The sequence below is a fragment of the Canis aureus genome, chromosome 19 (assembly GCF_053574225.1).
Source record: "Canis aureus isolate CA01 chromosome 19, VMU_Caureus_v.1.0, whole genome shotgun sequence".
Lineage (NCBI taxonomy): Eukaryota > Metazoa > Chordata > Mammalia > Carnivora > Canidae > Canis > Canis aureus.
The window spans coordinates 36323830-36343714 of NC_135629.1; the positions used below are offsets into that span (position 1 = coordinate 36323830).

Below are 19885 nucleotides of genomic sequence, written 5' to 3' on the forward strand. Positions count from 1 at the left end.
ATTTTACAAATAGAAGCATGGAAAAGGAATAGGAATTTACCAAAGTTACACAGATAAGTAGTTATAGACTAGACAAATGTAGCTGCAGGATCATGAGGTTAACCTGCATAATACAACCCAACACTGCCATTCTTCATGCATTCAGTGTGAGCCACAATATCAAGATGATAGCATTATTATATTAATTGTAAGAATACATTCAATATTTATCGAGCACCCAATTTTGTGCCAATTGTTTCCCAAGTGTAGTACTTTCATTTTCTCTACGCCTTGTACTGACCAAAGTATATGGGCATTTTACTGCTACACTACAGTTGAAGAAACATAATCACTGGGTTTGGATTATTTGTTCAAAGTTGTACCACTAATAAGTAGTGGAGGATGAATTTATATGCAGGTGTTTCTAAGGCCAGCACCCAGCAATACTTATTGGATGTGTCAGTGTTGTGATCTTTTCCTAGAATTGGACACTGCCAACACTTACCTTAAAATATGGCAGAGAAAAGAAACTCAACCATCAGCCAGTGTGTCAATGCCATAGCTCTAGTCCCACCAAGACCCAGGAAACCAGATGAAAAGACCAAGAAAAATGAAGGTTCTTTTATCACCCAAGACCCTGCTGAGCTGGAAAAGGTATTCTTAGAACGGCAGGGGTAGAAATTCAGCCGAACTCTCTTGCAGCTACTTGAGAAAATGATGAAATTAGATACTGCCTAATAAGTAGTATTGCTAATGAATACAAAGAAGAAAAAAGTCATGAGGATCTCGACATTGGGACTACTGCTCAATGATATCCAAGTCTCCAGGAAGGATGCCCACTATCCGAAGCAGAGATATGACCAGACAGATGAGTGGGAGGCAAAGGAAGAAAGTCTGTACCACCCATCCGAATGTGCTGGTATCTTTCCCCTGATACAGCAGGCTTCACAAACCGGAGGGAACCATTTCCTCCCCATGTAAGATGTCTGAGGAAATTTAACTTCTACAGCACCTGCCATTATGACCTTGCTGTCTTCCTCCACTAGAGAAGAAGAATCTCAACAATGTAGCATATAATAGGATGATATAAGGAAGGGAGGTCAGTAGGATAAGCACAATTAAGGGTTACAGTTTTTATCTACTGTTTCTTATAAGAAATGAAAACTACAGATGACTTTGGTTTACCTAAGTAGTCATACCATCAGGCAGCAATACATAGCATCTCTTACCAGTCCTGCAATACCACTCCAGATGGAAGACATCTAGACACTGGACATTTGTTTAGGGGCTGTGCATATTAACTTGCCCTCTATCTTAGTCTCCAAGGAGTACTCTGAAGTCAACAATAAGGGACACTTAAGGGGAAGTCATTCACCCTGCTCAGTGGCAACTATCCCATATTTTAATGGTGGTTAAAATTAAGAAAAAAAAAGCTGAATTGATCCTCCTAAAAGATATATTTAAAAAAGGAACAAAGACAGCATTGCCCACAAGATGCAGAAGAAGCATGAAAGATCTATTTTAAAACATATCCTAGTACGATTTTTGAATTTTCTGATTGGATTTGGTGTCCATTATATCCATTCACATTCCATTGGCAATAACATGCATATGGCTAAGTTCAGAGTTAAGGAAGCACAGAAGCATACAGCTTCAATAGAAAGGCACAGTGAGCAACATGGCAATGGGCAAGGATATTCGGGTTCTTGTAAGAAACAAAGGAGTAAATCACTGCAAACAATCATAAAATAATAATGACTAATAATAGTAAATAATAAATGAATAAAAAGATACATAAATAAGTGATAAATGAATAAAATATACTGTAGTCACCATCAGAGGTACAAAGGAAAACATTGCAACATACTGAATCAGTGATATAGAACACCTAATAGGGAATATTCACTCCAGGAATATGGAAGAAAGAAACGGATTAAAGCAATAGAAGATGATAGAAATGATAGAGTAATGGTAAAGAACTAGAATATGGATAATTGGTTTTCCTGATAAACAGATTAGAATTTATCAAACAGAAGGAAAGAAAATCTGAGAGGGTATCTTTTCCGAGTTAAAGAAAAACTACAATTATATAGATCAAGAAAGACTTCCTATAAGAGAGATTAATGAAAAAAAAATCTTAGAAGTTAGTCTAGCTTAGTGCTTGGTACATGAAAGTCTCAATTAGTATAAATTAGAGAAAAAATACACATAAGCAAAACAAATGGGATTCTGGTAAAATTTTCTAATTTTAAAGAACAAATTAAAAATTCTGAAGTCTAGAGACCAACCAGCCAAATAAAAAATGAAACTAAACAAGGAACCAAATGGAGATGGCAATTCTCAGGGAGCATGCCATCTACACATTGTGTTTTGAAGAAAAATGACTCAAGATCTCCTTTAACTGATCAAAGGACAAATTATGAAAAGCAAGGGGAAAGGGGAGGGGGACAAAGAGTGCAAGAAGAACTTAAAAATGTGGGAGTCATGCCGTTCAAGTGCCAGCAATAAGCACTAAAAATCAGCTAAAGTCAGAATTAAGTATAAATGATTTAGCAAATATGGCTATAAAACAATGCAAAGTCAATAATTTGACAAACTTCAAAGCACCTTCTGCATGCCAGGCAATTTTCTAAGTATCTGAGATGAAGTAGAGAATAAGAAATATAAAGTATATGCCCCATGGAACTTAACATCTCATAGCAGAAGATAAAGACATAAAAAATATGTATCAGGTGATGGAAAAGCAGGTGTGCAGGGCACAGAGTACTGGGGATTCAGGAGAGGAAGAGTTTCTACTTTATACATGATGATCGGGAAATCCCTTTTGGAAAACAGTTGAGCAAAAATTTGAAGGAAAAGATGGAGCCAGTGGTGAAGATATCTAGAAGGAAACTGTCCCAGGTAGAAGGCACAGTAGATGCAAAGGCCCTGACATATGAGCAAGTTTAATGTGACTGAAGAACATAAAGGCAATTAGCCAAGACAGTAAAGGTGAAGTAGAAGGAGCTGAGAATACAGAGTCACTTGGGGTCAAATCATGTAGGAACCTGTGGGTTGAGGAAGCTTTTAAAATGACTCATAAGGGTACTCATACCTTTGTTTAACTGCCTGTCCTTGAGGGTGGGCAGGAACTAGGGACTTGTTCCTAGCAAACAGAATATATGATATGCATCATAGAGCATCACTTCTGAGACTAAGTAACAAAAAACTCTGGCTTTCATCTTGTTCACCCTCTCTTGCTTGTTCTAAAGAACATCAACTAACACATTGTGAGTTGACCTGTGAAGACAGCCACATAAGGGAGGCCATTGGCCAACAACCAGTGAGGACTAAATGTTGCTAAGCTTCTCAGGAGTGAGTGTGGGAGGATTTCCTTTGTTTTTTGAGCCTTCAGATGAGACCACAACCCCAACAACATTTTCATTGCAGTCTCACAAGAGACCCTGGGACAATACTTGGATTGCAGCCTTTGTGAGAGACCCTGAGCCCGAGGACCCAGATGAACTTTACCCAGATCCCTGACTCACAGAAACTGGAGGTAATGAATGTTTGCAGTTTGGATTCCATAATGTGGAAGTTAGAGGTAACCTTGAGGAGAAGCACTTCACTGTAGATGAACCTGTCTGGGGTGGGGTCTGGAGAAAACAAGGGGGGAGGTAAGATCCTAGGGCACAATAGAGCAAGAAATCCATGACACAAATAAAATAATTCAATAACAAAAATAATTTTGGCTTAAGAACCTGACTATATCAGCACAAATCTGGAAAGTGGTAGGAGTAGGTTAGTGAAGCAGAAGTGTAGAAAATGACCACAAGTTTCCAAAATTTCTTCTTGTATTTAAAGACAATGGGGAACTCTCATCTGCTTCAGCCTGTCCACATATAATTTGGTCTTGAAGTAGGAATGACAGTTAGACTCAAACTTTTCATCCAGAATAGAACCCAGGAGCTCTCAGTAGGCACAGACTTTGGGAGGCCATGGAAATTCAAAATCTTTGATCAACACTGTTATTGTTATTTTCCCACCAAATGGCCAAAGCATTTTCCATGAGTAGGAGAGTCTTCAGAATGATTGGCAGAGCATTTATATTCCTGCTGCAGACCCTACTGATGCCTATCTCTCTCTTCCAGGGAGGGGAGATTCACATTAGGTCACTTATCCTCTGTGGGCACTTTGCTTAGCATGAGTCACATATATTCTTGTCTTAAATAAGATTAAGATCCCAACAAGATCACCAGGAGATTTGCCTGGGTAAAGGCAGCTAAACAAATCCCCAAATCTCTCATGAGCCACGTTGGGGGAAAAAAATATCCCAGAAACTGTTTTCCACCAAAGCATGTGAGGGCATTTCCAATGTTCTACCAAGCATTATGCTGATTACACTGTTCAGAGGTTTATAAACTAGAGAGAAGATTAAGTAAATCACGGTCTTGACTGACAATGAGAGCATATATTTTTAGAAAGCTTAGGATCTTTGATTGGGATTTCTGTGCAACCACATATACAAAAACATTAGGCACAACTGATGGGCACCTTCTGATACATGAAGCTCTATCTTCAACATTTACTTACATAGCCCAAGATTTAAATATCCAGTTCATTTTTATAAGGTAAAAAGATAGTGAAATGAGTGAGTGAACAAATTAGTGTTTTATGTTTTCCAAAAAATAGATTGTGACATATTTTCATCCAAAGCAGGAGTTGGCAACCTTTTTCTATAAAGGGCCAGGTAGAAAATATTCCTGGCTTTGTAGTCCATACGGTCTCATCATGTGCTCATCACATCACATCATGTGCTCATCTAACTACTGAGCTCTGCCATTTTAGCAGGAAGCTGTCCATAGACAATAAGGGCGTGTTGTTTACAAAAACAGCTGGTAGATATAAAAGTAATTATACCCAGAATATGTAAAGAACTCATATCTCAACAATAAAAAGACACATAATGTAATTGAAATAAGGGCAAAAGATATAAAAGACATTTCTCCAAAGAACAAATGCAAGTAGCATAGGAAAATATGCTCAGCATAATTAGTTATTAGGGAAATGCAAATCACTTCATGCTCACTAGGATGGCTAAAATAAAGAAAACAGACAATAGCAAGTGTTGACAAAGATGTGGAAAATTGGAGTCCTTAGATGTTGCTGATAGGAATGTAAAATGGTGCAGCCACTTTCAAAAACAGCTTGGTCGTTCTTCAAAATATCAAACATAGAGTTACCATATGACACCAAAATTCCACTTTCAGGTGTCTACTACCCAAGAGAAATGGATATATATATATATATATATATATATATATATATATATATATATATATAAGTTGTATATGAATGTTCATATCAACATTGTTAATAATAGCTAAAAATAAAAAAAATTAAAAAATAAAAAAAAATAATAGCTAAAAATGGGAACCCAATTCTAACAACTGATGAATGGATAAACAAAATGGTTACATACAAACAATGGAATATCATTTGGCATTAAAAAAAGTATTGACATATACTACAATATGGGTTGACCTTGAAAACATTAAACTAAGTGAAAGCTGATCACACAAGGCAATGTACTGTGTGATTCCTTATCTGCAGAGTACAGAATAGGCAAATCCATAGAGATAGAAAGTAGATTTGTGGCTGGGGTAGGGGATAGGCTATCAAGAATGAGTGTGTGTATGAGGGGTCCTTTCTGGGATGTTAAAAATGTTCTAAAATTAGACTGCAGTAATGGCTGCACAATTCTGTCAATACACTAGTCCAATAACCTATACTTTAAATGGGTGATTTTTTCTTTTTTTTTTTTTTAATTTAAATTCAATTTTCCAACTCATAGTATGACACTCAGTGCTCATCACATCATGTACCCTCCTCAATGCCCATTGGGTGAATTTTGTAGTATGTGAAATATATCTCAATAAAACTATAAGAAACATGAAACATGTCAAGATACCATAATGGCATCTCCTATGCACACTTCCACAAAGAAGAGCACATGCCAATAAGCACTGGCTAGTGAGAAGTGAGTGGTGGGCATAGCCAACCATCATTCTAACAAGAGTAGCAATAGCAGTGATAATTTAGCAGCTACTCATGATCGACCACTCACCATAAGCATCTGCCAAGCACTGTATATATATTTATAAACAAACTTATTTCTCTCAACAGGAACCAGAGAGGTCCCCCAAAGCCATATAGAATCTGGGTGTAAGTCATTCTCCATTATTGGTAAATTCCTTTCCTTTTTGGTGATGGTGAACCAAATCTACTTCTTTAAAAACTAGACTGTTAGAAATCCAACAAAAGCACTAATCAACCTCATTTTATAAGAAGGGCGAAATGGCCTTGGGCTCTCTGCCAAATCCTTGGTTCACATTGGCTTTAGTGCCCAAATCACACCATATTCTCAAAAAGAGGGGTCTCGACTTGCCAATTTAGAATGTACAAGCCAGGATGGTCTGGGTGGCTCAACGGTTTGGCGCTGCCTTTGGCCCAGGGCGAGATCCTGGAGACCCAGGATCCAATCCCACATCAGGCTCCCTGCATGGAGCCTGCTTCTCCCTCTGCCTGTGTCTCTGCCTCTCTCTCCCTCTCTCTCTCTCTGTCTCTCATGAATAAATAAATAAAATCTTAAAAAAAAAATAGAATGCACAAGCCAGGCATGAGAACCTGTTATCTGAAAATTTGGACACTGAGTTTTGGGTGGAGGGTATCTTGGAGCTTTTGATAAGGTTTATAAAAGGACAGTGCCTCTTGGCAGTGAGTATCCTGGAGAGTTAGCACACAGGATCCAGTTTCTCAAGACTCTGGGCTATTTTTATTCCTGGAGCAGTAATCCTTACCATGCCCCCATGCCTGCCTACGGTGGTATGCAGAGCAGCTGTTCTCTGTGGCGACTTGAAATACAGCATAACTGGCAGCTACCTCATTAACCCATTTCTATGATGTTTGTTGTTGTCAGTCATACTGGCTTAGACCTCGTTTTGCCCTTCCATTGCTCCTATTTGTCAGCTTAAAAAAAAAAAAAAAAAAAAAAAAAAAAAAAAAGGGAAGAGAAAAGCAAATGCCAAACACATCAAAGGCCCTGCCTCATAGTTGACATTTAGAACCAAGACGTGCCTTGAGTGCCCCACCTTTTCCTGGGTCATCTGTCCACCTGTCTGTCAGTCCTGCTTTAAGATTCTAGTAAATACCCCTGAAACTTGAGATACTCCTCTGTGTCTCAAGAGTACCCACCTGGAATGTGGCTACAACATGTATGAGGGATCTCATTCAAGATTCTTGGAGAAGTTTGTTCCATCTGCCTGGGATGCCCTTCCTGCAGATCTTTGCATGATGGCGGCCTCTCCCCATTTAAGACTTTCCTTCTATCAGGCCTTCCCTGACCCACCCCACCCCTGAGTCTGCAGAAGAATGGCCCTGCAATATACCCAGATAAACATGTGTGAGGATGAGCATGCATCTCGGCCCTTGCCACTGCCAGCATTATCTCATCTCTTTATCCTGGTCTATTTTCTATAGAGCATTTACTACTCTGGGTCCCTCCCTCTCTCCTCCCTCCTCCCTCCCTTCTCCCTGCCTTCCTCCCATTCATGCAATACATTGTTGTCTGTATCTCCCACACAAATGGAAGCTCTGCCTTGGCAGCAGCTTGGTCTTAGTGTTTTCTGGGAGTGTTGTGGCATTTGTATGGGAGGATTCTTCGTTGGGCAGCTGTCACCCCAACCTCCAGGTAAGAAGGCATGCCAACAGTGCCCTCTTACTGTATCACCCAAAAATCCCTCCATACATTCCAAGATGGCCTCGAGGGGGGCTAGTTTGCAGCTGTATCCCCAGCGCTATGTACACAGTACATGCTAGATACACATTTATTGAACAATTTAATTACAAAATGAAGAAATGGGACAAGATCTTTTCATAAAGGAGCCTATAAGCGAAAACAGTGAATTTGAAAGCACAAAAATTTGAAGCTTATCATTCTTCAATCTCTCCTCTACTGACAGTTTGGACCAGATAATTCTTTATTGTTTTGAGGGGCTGTCCTGTGTCTTACTGGATGTTTGTTTAGCAGCATCCCTGACCTCTACCTATGAGATGCCAGTAGCACCCCCTCTTAACCAATTGTGACAACAATATTTCTATATGCTACCAAATGTCCCCTGGGTGGGAGGAAATTGCCCCTGGTTGAGAACTACTGTTTAGTGAGTAAGTATTAATTTCTGCCAAGATGAAATACTCCTTTTGCTCAAACCTGACAAACTAGAAGTTTACCAACACAGACTTGATACATAACTCCTGCCATATTCGTTAACTCGTATATATGAAATCCCGCCAAAGGAATATTGTTAAACTGAATATTTGCCTGTAACATTTTGCCAACACTATTCATCTATTTTTAATGAAAGGTTCATATTAAGTAGTACACTCCATTTAAATACCATATACCTGACAATAGCTGGTGGTCAGGGGTGTTAATTTCTGTCCTAACTAGCTGATTAAAATGAGATCTTCTGTCTTAACATCAAGCATTCCTCTTCATTATACTGCCTCGAATTATGCAAATGAGACCACATAACCCCATTTTCAAATTTCCCCAAATGAATGGATTTAATGTGTTTCTCTTTTGAACATGTTTCTTGCAAAGAAACAGACTGGCAGATCAGAGCTCCCCCACAAATTTACTAAAAATAATTGAATTTAACACTTAAATTAGATGGATTTTTGGTATGTAAATCACACCTCAAAAAAATCTGTTTTAGAAAACTGTTTCTGGAGGAAAACAATGCCTCTATGGTCTCTCAGCTACTTTTTTATTTTTTTTTTCCTGCTGCTGATCAGATTAGCTATTCTAAGCATCACTTCAATGCTCAGACCTCAGAAAAGACATTTGCTGATGTAGAGATAACTACTGGGTCAGCACAGTTGCCGTTAGGATGGGGTACTAAATGGTTTTTCTATCCCTTAAAATACCCATAGTGGTCTGTGTCATATTACGAGGGCATGGATTGGAGTTGCAGCTGCTGATTGCTTCTCTTGGAGTTTTTGTCAAATGCTGTGTTCTCCTTGTCTGGACAATAAAATTTGCAAACTTCTGCACCTACACAGGACAGGTGAAAATGAAGCCCATCTTCCTTGAGTTATTTATTCTGTCACTATTTTTGGCAAATTTACCACACATCAAACTTGGTGCTTAGCATTGAGAAGACAGAGCTAATTGGGACAGTCCTTGCCTTTGGAGGGTTTTTAAATTTTATTTAAGAAATCAAAGTGAAACATTTGTAGAAGAAGTTCTAGATTTTGATATGCTAAAATTTACATTTTAAAGCAAATGAAAACAATTAGAATTTATTATCTGTTATTTTAGAAATCCCCAAATCTGAACTTTTTTTAAAAAAGATTTTATTTATTATTCATGAGACACACGCACAGAGAGAGAGAGAGACAGAGAGAGAGAGAGAGAGAGAGAGAAAGAGAGAGAGGCAGAGACACAGGCAGAAGGAGAAGCAGGCTCCATGCAGGGAGCCCGACATGGGACTTGATCCCAGGTCTTCAGGATCACGCCCTGGGCTTAAGGCGGTGCTAAACCGCTGAGCCACTGGGGCTGCCCCCAAATCTGAACTTCTTTAGAGAAAACTGAGATGCCATACTGTGTATTTGTCAAAGAGAGTCCAGAAGGAGAAGAGGAGGGTCAGACAGACCATCCAGAGATGGGAGAAATTCCCTGCATAACTTCACCCTCCCTGGTGGCTCAGTGTTTCCCTCAGTGCATTTCTTTTCTGTCCATGGCATTTCTATCCTCACATGGTAGAAGCAGTGCCTATGACTTCTGTCAGTAGGGCCCAGTCTCCCCAATAAGAGCAGAGTAGAAAATTAACACCATGATCTAGGTAATTTATGGAACTCAAGTCAATAATAACTAAGCGAGGGCAAAACAGGTTTCTACAAGTTCAATTCATTTTGTAGCATTCTTATTGAGGATCAATCCACTCTGCTTTAGGTACTCCATGGGGTTCTGTTCAGAGGGACAGGCGATGAAAAGAACAAAGTCTTTGACCTCCAGGACCTTCTAGATAATTGTCCAGCTTTTCTATTCACCTGTCCTATGTGGACATGGCTTTAAAAATAACTGCTATTTTACAGGTCTCTGGGGGCAATGTCATTATGAAGCTTGGTTCTCAGTTGTGAATATCTAGAGAGCCTAGTAAAATAAGGGGGTCAGGAAATATTTAGTGAATAAATGAGTGAATGAATATTCCACCTGCTTGAAGATAAATATTGGTCACCCCAATTCCTAGCATTTTTATACTTCTTCATAGTCCAGTATTTTATTTGTTTTCTCATTTTATCCCCAAATCAAGCCAGAGTAAGGTGAGGGAGGTAATGATCCCAATTTATTTTAGAGAGAACTTCAGAGACCTGAGACCACACATTTAGCAAGTTACAGAGTGAGTGACAAACCTACATGGACTTTATAGTCCCAAGGTTTGCATTTCTAATAAGGACAGGAAAATGGATGAGGGGCCTGACTCACACATAGAAGGTTCTAGCACTCTGGAGAGACATTGTAGGCCAATGAGAGAGTCCTACTACTTCTTCCTTTGCAGTGAGAAAGCAATTAAGAAAATTCAGCACACTAGTGGCAGCTGGAAAGTTGGCAGGTCCCTCAAGAGAAGGACTGTAAGCAATGTCATAGGCCAAGAAGATGGATGGAGTCCATTTATGCACTGAGGCTGACATACAAATGGAATCCTGCCAGTTTGACTGCTCTTTCTTCAAAGATGTCATTGACAGATGAGTATCTAAATGTTTTTGTTTAAAAAAGAAAACAAGAAAAAAGAAAGAAAGAAGAGAATAAAGCAAAAGCAAAACAAAACAAAACAAGAAACTCTTTCTGTCCCAAACAGACACACATAGCCGATGAATGTGAAAACACCAGATCAGGCCTGAGAGCAGTACAGGCCTTTCAAAGTCATCTTTGATGATTATTTGCAAAGTTGTACACCTTTCCTTCCAGAGACATTTCAATTTAACACAAGGATTTCATTGAAACCCCACATTCCTGCCAGTTGGCTGTTTTCCATCTGCTGTTGGAGGCACACTGGTGGGGGGACAAGCATGCTCACATATTCATCTTCACTTGCCAAAACAAGGCTTCTTCCCCAATTAAAATGACCTTTTTTATTTTAGAGTAGTAAACAATGTCTACTTAACTTGAGGAAAATATACAGAAGAAAGTTATCGAACCTAATCACACAGTGACATGATGAGTGAGTCAGAGTCAATGCAATCTGTGGGGAGAGCTGAGGAGGCCACTCTGCTTTTGGAGACAGAGAGGTCCTCTTGAGGTCACTGCCTTCATGGTGCCGCATCCTTGGCAGCCTTCAAGAGCAAACTGAGCAAATCTGTTTTACTTCTGTCCACCAAGCACACTTTTAAAAAGAAGGTTAATAAGCACTGGTTTTAAAAGGTAAGTACTAAATACAGTTCCTCAGATAACCTTGCTTCTTTGTCTTCCTTAATGATGGGGATCTGTTGACATACACTGAAGAGCAGTAAAAGGGAGGATTTCTCTTCCACCCACTCAAGGTTCGCCAAACCATGTCCCATGACCTACATGTGGTCTCTGGCCGGCTGTGTAACTCAATAGTAGACCAGTACAGACCAGCAAACCATCTGGAAAATTCACATTCTTCTCCACACTGGACCCAGACTGAGTCCCCATTGTGACCATACTCAGCCAAACAGACATTTACGCAATAATTGGCATTTGGAAGCATCTGACCTTAGTTTGCTAGCTTGGACAGAAGTGGCTGGGATAGGCACAGTGATCTTACAGCCGACACAGAACATCCTTCATGATGACTGAATGAGAAACCCAAGGAAAGGATTTCCAGAAAATTCCAAACACAGGGGGACAGTCCACTTTGGTCAGACCATGTTATTGACAGCTGCTGCACGTGGCCCCATTCCAGAGAAATAACATGCCTCTGGAACTAGCTGGTTGCATCACCCTAAAGGTAAGCAAGGCTGACCTCCTTTACGCAAAAGTAAACCTTACTGAGTTAAATGATCTGTCTCCTACTTTCTTCAAGGAACATGAGATGCTAAGTTACAAAATTTGAAGACAGCAGCTGTGAATCCTCAGAGTCCTTATCTCCTGACTGATTATTTACAGGTCTGCCTAGATGAAGATGATCTATAGGTCAGATACATAAGACAGTCTTCCTTGCCATATCCAACAAGCCAGGAATAACCAGGGCAACTATCCTCAAATCTTCACATCCCTGCTAATACAATCATGATGCATAGGCTAAGTCAGAAATAAAGTGGGGAAAGGAGCCCAGTGTTTTCCAGCCAAAGAACAACCACTTCAAACATGTCTGCTCTGTTTGCATTCCTTCTCACTAATATTCACAGTGTGCAAAGACACAATGGTTGATGTTCAAAGTCCACCCATGGTACAACTTACTGAAGGAAATTGCCTGTAGAACAGAACAACTCCCTTTGGTAAATCTAGCCAATATCAGGATGGTGCTTGGAGGGTCTTGCCCATCCATCAGCTGATGGCTCCAACAATATCAGAAATAGATGATATGCCAGGCAGACTCATAGACTCCATTTTTGTCAGGAGCTGACCTCAAAGGAACACTTGTGGCAGTGTCAGGCCCTTCAGATCAAATACCAGCAACAAAAGTCCCCAGCTACCACAGACATCTACTGACACTCTTGAAAGTGAGAGAGACAGCAAAAGCCAGAGACAGGATTTCTTTGACAATTCCAGACTCTCCATTGTGAAATGTTTTGGCTTTCTCCTGGTCCCAAACCTGGCACCTGCAGATCCATCTAACTCTAATCCCTCAGTAGGATGAGAGTGGTGACAATCGCAGGCTCTCCACAGAAGGCACATTTCAGCTTACGTGTACCTAAAACAAACCCACACTTTCCTAGTATGCCCACTGTGATCCTAATGATGTGGCATTGGGAGATCTGGAGCTTACTTTAAATGAGCATGCTGCCTACTTTCAAGAAATTCTCCTCTGAATATACCAACAGTTTCTTACTGGCTCAGAGTTTAAGAATAAGAGTAATGGGAGAGATTTCTTTTGTCACATCAAACATAACCAGCTGTCAGAATCTTGAATTGGTGATGATACCAAGCTAAGAAAGAAGTAATTTTCAATTTTTGTTTTCTTTCAAATCTTATTTTTGAAGAGCAGACATACTGCATAGACGTAGTTGACTGTCCAGATGAATGTATGTCATGCTTATTTATATTGATTAAGATCCATCCTTTACCTGCCACCACGGGAGATTTCCGTTCATCCAGGAGCTGGATGGAGGTACTCGCTGTCACCACGTTGCTTTTGTTGACTATTCCTGAAAGAAGAGAAACCATCACAAGAATGGAGAGAGTTACATGTACAGCTTAGAGAATAATCATATTGGCTTACAGTCACCAATTCAGATTGTGCTGGTGTTTGGTTCCCAGAACCCAGAGTAGGCCAACTCTGTGACGCCATAGCTGCTGTGTAGATAATCCTTTCAGTTGAAGGAATCAGTGCACTGAGTTCTAACCATCACACTGGGTGGGGGGTGTCCAGCCTCTTTACTTCACATGAAAATTACTAAGTACCACTGGAGGGAACACATTTTTTTTTTTTTTTGGTTATTTGTGGTTACTAATTACAATGTTTGCTTATGTCAGTGATCATATTTATATCTCCTCTCTAAATACAGCCATGGAGAGCTACATGAGAGAAGGTTTTGAAACTGTTTCACACTTTGGGAACTTCAGCTCTGAGTTGTTTGGTTATGACTTTACTGACTTATAAAATTATAATTTCAAGCCCAGTTTTTCTTAACAAAATCATTCCAATTAGGGATAGACTCGGAACGCAATCCTTACTCCAAACTCTTATTAATGTCGTAACAGTATGACATTAATCTTAAGAGATTTTCAATTACTAACAATGATTCCAATACCTATGAATTAAAAGACACTGAGCGCAAATTTCAAACCCTCTGAGTTAATAATTGTTAGCACAGCACTTGCTTCATAAAAAGTGTTCGAGGGAATCCAATTGAATTGGGCAACAGGGGGGAGGCAGACCTGAATTTGAATACACGTAGGGCTGAAGCAATTGAGAGTTTTCTCCTAGCTTGAGTCTAAGCAGTAATGAAACCAGTTTCTTTTCCAATGTGTACAGGTAATCAACACACGGTAGAAAAAATGAGAGAGAGTTCCACCACAACACTTAAACTTGATGATGTTTAACATTTTCTCCAAATCCAAAGGAAGAATGAGATCTCCTAAGATGTTAAGTCGTCCTTAACTTTACCATGAACAAGTAAATTCCTTTTCATTATAGGATTTCACTGAAAGTTCAATGAAAACCCCACTTGCCAAAAACCAATTCTACAACAGTCTTAATTAACCAGAATTTGTTTTTCTCAGGCATAAGCCTCTATAGGAAAAAGACAGAAGAGTAACAAAGCAAACCTACAGAAGGGCCAATCACTCATAACTTTTATTTCCTACTGCTCCTTTTCCCTGTCCAGCTTTGAGCAAAACCCATCCTTTCAGAAAAGGCTTCCTGTCCACATCTAGTAAGCTAAGTTCCATTTTTGTCTTAGAAGATCAAGAAAGAGAAAGTATCGTGACATTGTATGATAAAAGAAGACATTGATAGATTTACAAAAGGAGAGAGTTCACTGTCTCTCAGTTGATATTTTTGGCAATAAAATGTCATACAAATAAATATAAAGAAAGAGCTTTAGTCACCTGGACATTTGTACGTGAGACACGTACGTGTGTGGGCGTGTGTACAAAGGAGTATAGACTAAGAATCTCAGTCCTAAAAGGAAACTAAGTGATAATCTCCTCCAAAATTCTACCTGTTTGGGGAATTTTTACAATAATGTTTGGCTTTCCTTGAATATCTTCCTGATAACCCTCTTCCTAATGAGTCAATTCACCTAGTTATTAGACAACCCTTGTCAATATGTCTTCTGTAAATTTTGAAAGCATTCTTTCTGAAGATGTTTTCGTTCATGGAAATGAGCAATGCTAAGACTCAGGGAGGGGGCTCCGACACTAAGCACTAGAGAACCTCCATTAGGGTTGATTTAGGAATGCTTGCAAGAGACTAGGTTAGTTGGCTTTAATATAAACCATAAGTATAGGTGGAACCGTTCAAAGGAATCCAAGCTTATAGAACTAGGTCTTAGTCACCTAAAGTTACTACAATGCACAGTCAGAGCCTTACATAAAATAGACACAAAAAGTATCAGCTGTGGGAGACCAAAAAACCAAACAAACGAACAACAAAAAAACCCTAAAACCCAAGGACAATTAAAAACTATTGCAGTTTGTTTTGCTCCTAAACCTGGTTGAAATAAGATAATGTTCACTTCTTTTTTGGAGGGAGGCAACCTTAATTTTTTATATATATAATATAAAATCTTAGGATTAGAAAAATCACTGGCTAGGTGCTTTTCCTTAGTCATTGCAGCCCTTAGGAGAGCACAAGGCTACACAGAACCTTAGTCCTCACTCCTGCATTTAGATATGAATCAATTTAGTTTTTTATAGGGGTATTGTGGGCCTCCAAAGTGGTGTGACTCACTGATGGTTCTGGAGAAGGATGTTATGCCTGTCTGAATTTTCTCTAAGTGGGGCCAGGACAACATAAAAAAAAAAAAAAAAAAAATCTCCTGAGAAATTTGTGTTTTTTTTGTTGTTGTTGTTTTGTTTTTGTTTCTTTTCTCCTGAGAAATTTGTATTCAAATTCCACACAATAAAAAAGAGCAGTCCTGTTTCCAGAAATGCTCTTGCATGCTTTGGTTAAGCAAAAGCTTCATTTTACTTGGGGCCATTATACTCATGGAACTGGTTGGTAGTTCATTGCTAGGCCAATATTCAACACTGCCTCTCAAGACTCACTCCAGCATTCAGACAGCTTTCCTACACCCTGCATGCAATGCGTGGGGCCAGCAGAACCATACAGAGTCCCACCTCCAATGATACCCACCTGTGCTGAATGGGATGGAGTAGACAAAACTCCCAGGAAGCTGCTCAGCAGCTCTTCGGTACCAGAGAGGGAAATGGTCTGCATTAAAAATGTTCTCCTTGTCTCCAGCTTTCAAGAAATCCCTTGAAATGGAAAGGAATAATAACATGTTAAAAAGCCACAAATAATCCAATTTAAAAATGGGCAATGTATCTGAATAGACAGTTTTCCCCCATAAAAGCATACAAATGGCCAACAGATACATAAAAAGATGCTGAACTTCACTAGGCATTAGGGAAATCCAAATCAAAACCATCTCACACCTGTTAGGATCGCTATTATCAAAAAGACAAGAGACAGCAAGTGTTGGCGAAAGTGTGGAGAAAAGGGAACCCTCGTGCACTGTTGGTGGGAATGGAAATTGGAGCAGCCATTACGGAAAACAGTATGGAGGATCCTCAAAAAAATTAAAAATAAAACTACCATCTGATTCAGCAATTCCACTGCTGGGAATATATACAAAGGAAATGAAAACACTAACTCAAAATGATATTTGCTGTTCATTGCAGCATTATTTATAACAGCCAAGATAGGGCAACAGTCTAAGTATCCATCGATAGATGAATGGAAAAAGAAATGGTGGTATATATACAGATAATAGAACATTATCCAGCCATAAAAATGAGGAAATCCTACCATTTGCAACAACACCATGGATGGAACTTGAAAGCATTAGGTGAAATAATCCAACACAGAAAGACAAATACTATATGATCTCACTTATCTGTGGAAGCTAAACACAAAGAAACAAAAGCAAGCAAACAAACAAAACCCACAAAAAACTCCACCACAATCAGGAAAAGATTGTATTTGTGGTCACCAGGGGCAGGGAGTGGGGGCAAGGGGAACTGGAAGAAGGTGGTCAAAAGGTGCAAGCCTCTGATGATAAGTCAGTCCTAGGGCTGTTATGTACAACACGGTGACTACAGCTAACCCTGCTGCATGACTCACAGTCAAGTTGTGAAAGGAGTGAATCCTAAGAGTTCTCGTCACAAGGAGGATTTTTCTCCTTTTCTTTTATTGTACCCGTATGAGATGAGAGGTGTTAAGTAAACCTATTGTAATCATTTCACCATATATGTAAACCAAACTATCATGCTGTATATCTGAAATTTTTACAGTGGTATAGGTCAATCATTTCTCAATAAAACTGGAATAGAAGGGAGGAAGAGGAAAGGAGAGGAGGAGGAAAGGAGAGGAGACGAGGAAGAGGGAGAGGATGAGGATCCTGGCACCTCTCAGCAAGGAAAAGCCAGATGCCAGTGCGTCCCAAATGCCTTTGTTGGATAAAGACAGTGTAGGCTTTCAGAACCCCACCCTGCCTATCCCAGTTCTGAGACAACCTGTAGAACACTGTGCACCCCAGATTACTCAAACACCCTATGAATTCCGGCAGTCAGACTCCTAGAGGGTGAAATGACTTCTTCTAGTATATCTAGTGAACTGATTATCTTAGCATCTAAAGCAAGCAAGCAAGCAGACAGAGCCTCCAGAAATCATATCAGAAGACCAAAGATAGTCAGAAAGCTCTGTCTTGCCTTATAATTCACACATGATCAGATATCCTTGGGAAGAGCAACTTCTTAAGCAGATTTTTACTCTTCTTAGAAAAAGTGTAACAGAGGTAGCAGTTGGCCACGTAGAGATCCTTGCTCCTTTCCTTCTTCCTCAGCTTTCCCTCCAGACAGCAGGACTGCCTGCCTCCTCTGTAAATCCCTCACTTTGCCCAGCCTCCCACCTGCTGCCCACAGCACTTTTCTCTACCCTGAAGCCTACATGCATTTTCTTCCCTATCTCTTCCTTTCAAAATCATATTCCCTTCATGGTGTGCCTCAAATCCCACCTCCCACACAAATCTGCAGACATGGGTAAGCTCCTGCCCCACCTGGGGCCCACTGCCTTGGTCTGTCACACAGCCTCCTTCTTCCTTGGCCTCATCTGCACTATGTTGTGTCCCAACCCAAGCCTCCTGAGGTCTTTGAGGAAAGAAGCTTTTGGTTCCCTCCACAGAGCCTTACATATCCCAAAGTTCCAATGAGTCTGTGCTGGCTTCAATGAACTCCAAAGGTTCATGTTTACTCTCCAGCACCCAAGTGCTTCGTCTTGGCTGACACAGTAGGACTCAGGGGAGGAAATGACTGCCTGGCTAGTCCCCAGTCTGCAGACAGCTTGCAGGAAAGGAGAGCAGTCAGGGGACAATGTGTATACAGGGGAAAAGGCCACTCACTGAACCAGAAATGGCACCACTTTCTATCCAGCAGTTTGCAATGTGAAGTTGGACTGATTGCACAGACAATGGAGAAAAATACTCAAATATTCTACACTGTTATAGCATGGTTGAATTTATGTGCTAAGTTGCAATTAGCTGGCTTTTAGAAACTACTTGAATTAGCTTCTAAATCAGGAAAGCATTCTGTGGTTTTAGGGTGTGGCCAATCAGTGATCCCTTGATCTCTTCTTAAGATGCAAAGCTCACTCCTAGAGGAAGCCCATACCATTGGAGGCCACCCTTAAAATTCTTAGCATGGAAATAAGACTCCTTTTAACTTACACTAGTATGTCCTAATTTCTCTCTAAGGGCAGAGACTTTATTTTTCTTGACATTTCCAGGGCCTGGCACTCATCAGGCACTCATCGTATGTGTAATGATCACATAATAAATCAAATCTCATATTCCGATAAGAGTTCCTCAAGTATTCAAAGCAATTTGCTATATCTTTTCTAAACAATATTTCTCAATTCTTCCAAACTCCCTCATCAGTATTATGCTACCACGTAAAGACTCTCTGCTGTCATTCAAAAGGCCAGCTGCGGAGTCATGAGCGGGACAGAGATGGTGCCAAGACCTCTGGGTTTTTCAAAGTTCTGGGTGGAGGAAGTTCCAGGCATACTATTATAGACAAGCTCCTCCTTGCACTGATAAATTCAGTGGTAATGCTCCATGATCCTAAAATCCACAGGACTCACAAATATTGAAATGTGGCCTTTGGCATTTTTTTTTCTTTAGACGTGAGTTTATTCATAAATCTGACTTGGACAGGTGTGTGGAAGGGACTCTGCTGCCTAGCCCCAGGTGAAACGGACGGCTGCCTTCCATACTGCGTCATGGCACAACCATGAATTTTCATTTGTGATAGTCCTGCTCAGCGGTTGGATGTATATAACCATGGGGAGGAAGGCAACCTTTTCATTCAGCAGTTAATGGTGCTACAGGGGCAGCAGGGGTCGAAGGGGAGGGCTCTTTCCCAGTCCTGGAAGGTGGGATAATAGCTTAAACTGATGGGGAACATCTGAGGACAACAGGTAATAGGCTTTGAACACTGCACAACTGAGCACCCAGTGCCTGCTGCTCAGGCCCAGACCATGCTGGCACCTGTTGCAGCAAGCAAGAACCTGTAGTGCTTGATCTCTATTGGCTTTGGTGTTACTAGAAGAAGGTCTGGTTGCCAGGAAACCTTGTGGGTTCCTGACAACTACCAGGTGGTGATTCAAAAGGAAGAAGGAGACAGCTGATTCTCCAGGATCTCTGAAAATGTTCTTCAGGAAGATAGGTCTTTCTGGGTGAGATGAAAGCCTACTTCTGGGGGCACCTGAGTGAGCATCTGCCTTTGGCTCAGATCGTGATCAGCAGTTGAGCATCTGCCTTTGGCTCAGATCGTGATCCTGGGGTCCTCGGATCAAGTCCCACAGCAGGCTCTCCGCGTAGAGCCTGCTTCTCTCTCTGCCTATGTCTCTCTGTGTCTCTCATGAATAAATACATAAAATCTTTAAGAAAAGAAAGAAAGCCTACTTCTGGATACTAGGGGCTGGTGTGGTGTTGTGTGAGACAAGTCTAGGTT

General features: G+C 40.4%; 1 protein-coding gene across 6 annotated transcripts in view; it reads right to left on the bottom strand.

The window, feature by feature from the left end:
• The window catches only part of CACNA2D3 (calcium voltage-gated channel auxiliary subunit alpha2delta 3), an 832272-nt gene that overhangs the window by 138921 nt on the left and 673466 nt on the right, over positions 1-19885 (bottom strand). For all 6 annotated transcript variants that reach the window (XR_013357842.1, XR_013357841.1, XM_077858494.1 and 3 more), the window contains 2 exons: positions 16008-16129; positions 13273-13353 (listed from right to left, as the gene is read on the bottom strand). Coding sequence is in view for 4 of the 6 variants with exons in the window: in XM_077858494.1 (XP_077714620.1) it covers positions 13273-13353; positions 16008-16129 (203 nt within the window). In the remaining 2 variants the exon portion in view is untranslated. The remainder of the gene's footprint in view (positions 1-13272; positions 13354-16007; positions 16130-19885) is intronic.